The 6,000-nt window shown below is 49.6% G+C and overlaps 1 protein-coding gene across 2 annotated transcripts in view; it reads left to right on the top strand.

The window, feature by feature from the left end:
• Nucleotides 1-550: 550 nt before the first annotated feature.
• KCNC4 (potassium voltage-gated channel subfamily C member 4) overlaps nt 551-6,000 on the top strand; it is a 68,499-nt gene continuing 63,049 nt past the window's right edge. For both annotated transcript variants that reach the window (XM_069090407.1, XM_069090408.1), the window contains exon 1: nt 551-1,275. In XM_069090407.1, coding sequence (XP_068946508.1) covers nt 601-1,275 — 675 coding nt within the window. In that variant the 5' untranslated portion in view covers nt 551-600. The remainder of the gene's footprint in view (nt 1,276-6,000) is intronic.

The raw sequence follows: 6,000 nt of genomic DNA, 5'->3' as shown, positions 1-6,000 counted from the left end.
GTGTGTGTGTGTGTGTGTGTGTGTGTGTGTGTGTGTGTGTATCCCTGCGGGGTGGGGGAAGGAGGGGGTGTGTGTGTGTGTGTGTTAGCGCGCTCACGTTTTGTGTGCGTGTGTGCGTGGTGTGTGTGTGTGTGTGTGTGTGTGTGTGTGTGTGTGGTGTACGTGTGCGCGCGTGCCCCTGCCTCTCTGTGTCCCTTATTCTGGCCCTCAGTTTTCCTCTTCCCGCTTCCCCCTCCTGCTGCTTGGCTTCCCTCCCTTCTTCTCTCCTCTCTCTCCCTCCCTCCCTCCCTCTTTCCCTCTCTCTTTCTCTCTCCCTGGTTGCTCTGCCTCCCCAAAGCCCCAACCACCTGTGCATCTGAGAAACCTAACTCCTTTCCTTGGAGCCTCGGGGAGTTGTGCCCTGGGGGGGGGGGGGGGGGGGGACCCGGGCGCGCGGAAGAGTGAGGGAAAGGGAGGGGCGGGGGAGGCAGCCCCAGGCACCCCCCCCCCGTCCCCCTTCCTCTTCTCCGCCCCCCCCCACCCTCAGTCTGACGCTGCCTCCTCGGGAAGGGTGTTTAGAGGGCAGCGGCAGCCCCAAGCCGGAGCCCCGCAGCGCTTCTTATGATCAGCTCGGTGTGTGTATCCTCCTACCGCGGGCGAAAGTCTGGGAACAAGCCTCCGTCCAAAACATGTCTGAAGGAAGAGATGGCCAAGGGCGAGGCGTCGGAGAAGATCATTATCAACGTGGGCGGCACGCGACATGAGACCTACCGCAGCACCCTGCGGACCCTACCTGGCACTCGCCTCGCCTGGCTGGCGGACCCCGACGGAGGCGGACGGCAGGAGCAGAATGGGGGCGGCGGCCGTGCAGGGAGCAGCAGTAGTTGCGGTGGCAGCAGCAGCGAGTTTTTCTTTGACCGGCACCCAGGCGTCTTCGCCTATGTCCTCAACTACTACCGCACGGGCAAACTGCACTGCCCCGCCGACGTGTGCGGCCCGCTGTTCGAGGAGGAGCTCACCTTCTGGGGCATCGATGAGACCGACGTGGAGCCCTGCTGCTGGATGACCTACCGCCAGCACCGGGACGCTGAGGAGGCCCTGGACATCTTCGAGAGTCCCGACGGCGGCCCTGCTGCCGGGGAGGAGGCCGGGGAAGACGAGCGGGAGCTGGCCCTGCAGAGGCTGGGTCCTCATGAGGGCAGTGGAGCCGGCCCTGGAGGAGTAGGTGCCTGCAAGGGATGGCAGCCTCGGATGTGGGCGCTCTTTGAGGATCCCTATTCGTCTCGGGCTGCCAGGGTGAGTAGATCCCTCACCCCTTCTCTTCAGGGGGATTCCTCTAACCAGAGATATAAGGGAGGCTGTGTCTCAACACAGTTTTGAGGTGTGATGTAAGAGAAGTTGGATTTGGGACTGAGGCCTGGAGCTTCTCCCCACTGGTGACCCTTTGTCTTTTTACCTCTTTCTCCGACAGTGGCCTCACTTTCTGAGTGAGTAGCTTATTAACCTACATACACACTTGCTTAAAAGATTTACACCTGTACATTTTCTTTCCTATCTTTGACCCTGGACATTATTAACTCTCCTCCCCACTCTCACCTAATCCCCAGAAGTGACTGTGACCCCATCCTACCTGCTTGTCCTGGCCTACTCCCCATTCTGAGGCCATTTGAGGGTGTTACCTTGGCCTGTCCCCAAACAGAAGCCTTCAGCTGTGCCCTGTAACTGTTTCTGGGGCTCCTTATCACAAAATTCCTCCACCTGATAGACACACATACTCTCTTTACCAGTTACCATATACATAGGAGCCAACAGATGATACTGGACAGCTATTTAATGACTTATTTCTTCACAGGCTAGAAAGGAGTGAGAAAACAAGGGCAGGGCAGGGTTGAAGGTGGGATACAGAGGAGGTGGGCCATGTTTGGTCCCACTTATTTTTGGACCTTTAAGGAAATACCACAGAGAAGCCTAGAACTCCAAATCAAGTCTGTGATTAATCTGAAGTCTCATTGACCTCTAACTTTACTGGTCTTGAACTCATTTGGGTGTTAGACAGGAAGAGTGCCCACTTTCCCTGACCCCAAATGACTCGGCAGCCCATTAGGCAGCAGCTTTGCTTGTAGTTCTTGTGCTTGTACCTCTTCATTCCTATTCATGGCCGTGTGTGTATATGTGTGTGTGTGCGTGCGTGCGTGCGTGCATGCATGCTCACTTTATGGTGGGGAGGAGAGGAACCAGGATAGTTTGAGTAAATACTACCACTCTCCTACCCTGGGGCTGGGGGCAGGGAGAGGGGGACAGTAAATCATCCCAGCCTCTAACCCTGGGAAGAAAGAGAGTAAGACTCCTACCCACACCATTATGCTTATATGACTAAATTTTTTTTAAATAGTGGCAGGATGGAATTTACCTCTTAAAATAACCGGAGTTGACTATGGGGCAGGGACCCTTACCCAACGAGCTATAACCTTGGTCCAGAGTTTCCTCAGCTTTGGTTCTATATAAAGCACTAGTGGTTATCCTTCCACCCTGACCCCTCACTCTAGCACAGAGCATTGTGTCTTGTACATAGTGAGTGGACTTTAAACTGCTTGCGGAATTGAATTGGAGAAAAGCAAAATGCTTCCTTCTGAGAGTGGTAGGTCACCTTAGAAATCCCAAGTTGCCTTCTTAATGAATCTTGTAAGTTAGCCACCCTCCCCCACTGCACCCTATGCCCAGTACCTCCCATTCTAGACCTCAACCCAATCACTGAAAAGTTCCATTTCACCACTCTGGGGAGAAGAGAGCAGAGCAGAAATGAACAGGGTAGGAGATGGAGTTGAAGTAATGAGTGGGTGCGGTTAAGTTGTCATCCTAACTAGAAAAAAAGTACCTTTACTCAGAAGGAAGGGAGGGCCAGGGCCAGAGGGCTATCCCCCATGCTGTGAGAGTGTTATGCACATTAGTGTACACCAATCTGGGCAGCAGGGACTCCTGACCCATTCTATGAACTAAGAAAATTCATTGTGGCATGTGCTGGTTTCTTCCTTAAGCAACCTGGAGTCTAGGGTTAAGGGAAGAAGAACATCTATTGAGGGTATTTGGGCATCCTGGGGTCTTTGGGACTGCCTGTTCCTCCAGCCTGGCCTCTGAAATCCTTCCTTAAAGCTGATTACACAAGTCCTTGAATAAGGCACCAGGACACTACAGTTAGGTCAGTCACCTGTACCAATAATGAGAGGCAGGGGCAAGGATAACTCTACAAAGTAAGATAATCCTCCCAATGGCCTCCATTTGATTCAGGGTTCAGAAGTAGAGATGAAGAGGCAAGAGGATTATGAATGATGGGATGTTGGCTCTGATTGAAGTGGTGAGGAGGCAGGAAGCTGGTGATCTGAAGAAAGGGTCTAGATTCAGCCCATTCTTAAGCTAATGGCCAAGATGCTCCATTTTCCAGCCAGCCAAGGCCTTTGGGGGTATCTTGCCCATCCCTCAAGAACTGGCCTTTTCCTGTGACAGATAGTCATGGGCACCAGCTAGAATGGTACTATAGTGGGGCCCATTAACATTGATCCAAAACCTGAAATGAACATGTCCAGGGCTTAGGTATCCCAACTGGGGTGAGGGTGCCCCTGGGGACCTAGCTTATAGTCTGTGACCCCTTTCTTGAAAATTAATAATAACTGACATTAAAAAGTGCTTTAAAGCTTGCAAAAAGCTTTGCATTTATTATCTCATTGAGATGGGGGTGTCTTATGAGAAACTAGGATGTGAAAACCCCTTCCAAGATTAGAGCTTCATCGGGGCTGGCCTCGGATTCTTGTATCCACACCATTGGAGTGGGGAAAGTACAATCATAGATTCAGAGCTGGAACAGACCTTGGCACTGGCCTTGGGAGTCAGAAGACCTGCCACTTCCTACCTGTGTGACCTTGAGTAGCTCTCTCTAAGCCTTAGTTGCCGTGTCTATAAAATGGAATGATCCTGGCACTACTTCTACAAAGTTGTGTAAGGTATCATGATTTTAAAACTGGAGAGGATTTAGAAGTCATCCAATCCAACTGCCCATTTTACAAATGTGAGAGATGAATCCCAGAAAAGCCAAGTAACTTACCCAAGGTCACACTAGTTAAATGTCAAATCCAGAATTCAAACACATGACTTCTGTCTCCTACCCTCTAATGCTCCTTTCACTACTTCATGCTTGAAAGAATTCTGTACATGTCACCTCTTTAGGAGTTCAAAACCACCAAGGGTATGCTGGGAGAAAAGGGGAGCTGAAGAAGCATTTATTAAGCCCCTATTATGTTCCAGGGACTGTGCTAAGCACTTTACAAATATTATCTCATTTTTGGAGAGAGGCAATTGGGATTAAGTGGCTTGCCCAGGGAGCTCTATCCATTGCACCACCAAGCAATGCTATCTCATTTGATCCTCACGACAAACTCTGGAAGACAGGTGCTATTATTGTTTACATTTTACAGTTGAGGAAACTGAGGCAAGCAGAGGTTAAAGTGGGACACAGAACTTATAATTGTCTAAGAGATGGAATTTGAATTCAGGTCTTTCCCAACTTTAGTGGATAGAACACTGGGCCACATAGGGGCCAAGGGAGGGAAGTGCAAACATCCCCTTCCCCATAAATTCCTTAACATTGGTGTTTAGGCCCTGATCTTGATCTAGGGCAGAAATCCAGCCTAATGTGGGGACTTATGGAGTAGAAGTCAAGAGCACAGGGCTAACTAGGAGAGGAGAAGGGCCACTCTGACCCCAGGTCATCTCTCCCTGAAAGCAGCTAATCAGCCCAGTCATTTGAGAAGTGGTTGGTTTGTAACAGCAGCAAAAGACAAATAAATCACAATTGAACAAAGCTGGTTAGAGGAACCTGTTGCTTAGCTACAGGCCTGGTGGGGGGCCCATATAAGTTCAAATCTAGGTAGATGCCTTATTTATTTTTTTTTTGGAGATCTGTTGCCTTCAAGGTGCTTCTGGAGTCCAGCTTGAGAACATGGGAATTGTCTCAGTTCCTGCCTGCTGATGTTCCAGGCAGCAAATTCCTCTGGTAACGCTAACAGGTCTGGTCCTTGGTGGGAGCTGCCACATCCCTACCTGTTGGCCAAGGGCAGGTAAGAGTATTTCTTGGTGTGGCTTCAGGACCAGAGTTAGATTAATGGTGATTTTGATTGAGCTGCGAAAACCAAATGATCAGAACCCCCTCCCCGGAGCCAAAAATAACTACATCTAGTTTTCTGTGGGGCCATATAAAGTCACAGAAGAATAGAATGTCAGAGCCATTGGGGACTGAAGGATCATCCAAGATGCTTGGTGGTGCCCTAGGGCAAGGACTAGAATTTCTAGTGAAAAGCAGAAATTTAGAAAGGAATTAGGGAAAGGAAATTTAGAGGTCATCTAATCCAGATTGAAATGCAGAGGTCAAATGACTTTCCCAAGGTCACTAGCCAATTTGTAGCACAATAAGGATTATAGCCTAGGTCTCTTGACTTCTCACCATACAATCTTGATCCTTTTTTTTTCTTTAAACTGTAGTGATTTCTAAATAAGCCCCTCTGGACAGATGAAATGATCCCATTTTTGAGGGAATGGAAGAACGAAAGAGTATCAGTTTCTTCCCTGATATTTCTGACCCATGAGAATTGTTAGTGGGATCTCTTTCTCCTGTCCTTCCAGTGGATATCACAGTCTCAGGGTAGACAGTGGCTTCCCCCAGGTCGTATTGGCAGGGCTGGCTAGGTCTCCCAGCCAGAAGAAAGGAGAAAGACAATGGCAAGACCAGATTGGATGGCCCTAGCAGAATCCTGGTTGGGTTCTGACACACCAGAGCTCTAGTGTGGGGAAGCTGATAGGGTCTGGTCCAAGATGCCACTTTGAAGGCACTAACATTTGCCCAGGCAAAGATGGGGGTGGTTCTGTACTTTAGGGCTATAATTTAATACTTGGCTTTCCTCTGCTCATGTAGCTTCTCATAAATGTGCAGAAAGAGTCAGGGAAGTGGTTCTTTTCATCCTTTTCTCTTCTCCA

This window comes from Petaurus breviceps, unplaced genomic scaffold (genome assembly GCF_028583685.1).
Source record: "Petaurus breviceps papuanus isolate PSGF00001 unplaced genomic scaffold, PetGlider_PUasm1.0 186, whole genome shotgun sequence".
Classification (NCBI taxonomy): Eukaryota; Metazoa; Chordata; class Mammalia; order Diprotodontia; family Petauridae; genus Petaurus; species Petaurus breviceps.
This window is presented reverse-complemented; position numbering and strand designations above follow the sequence as displayed.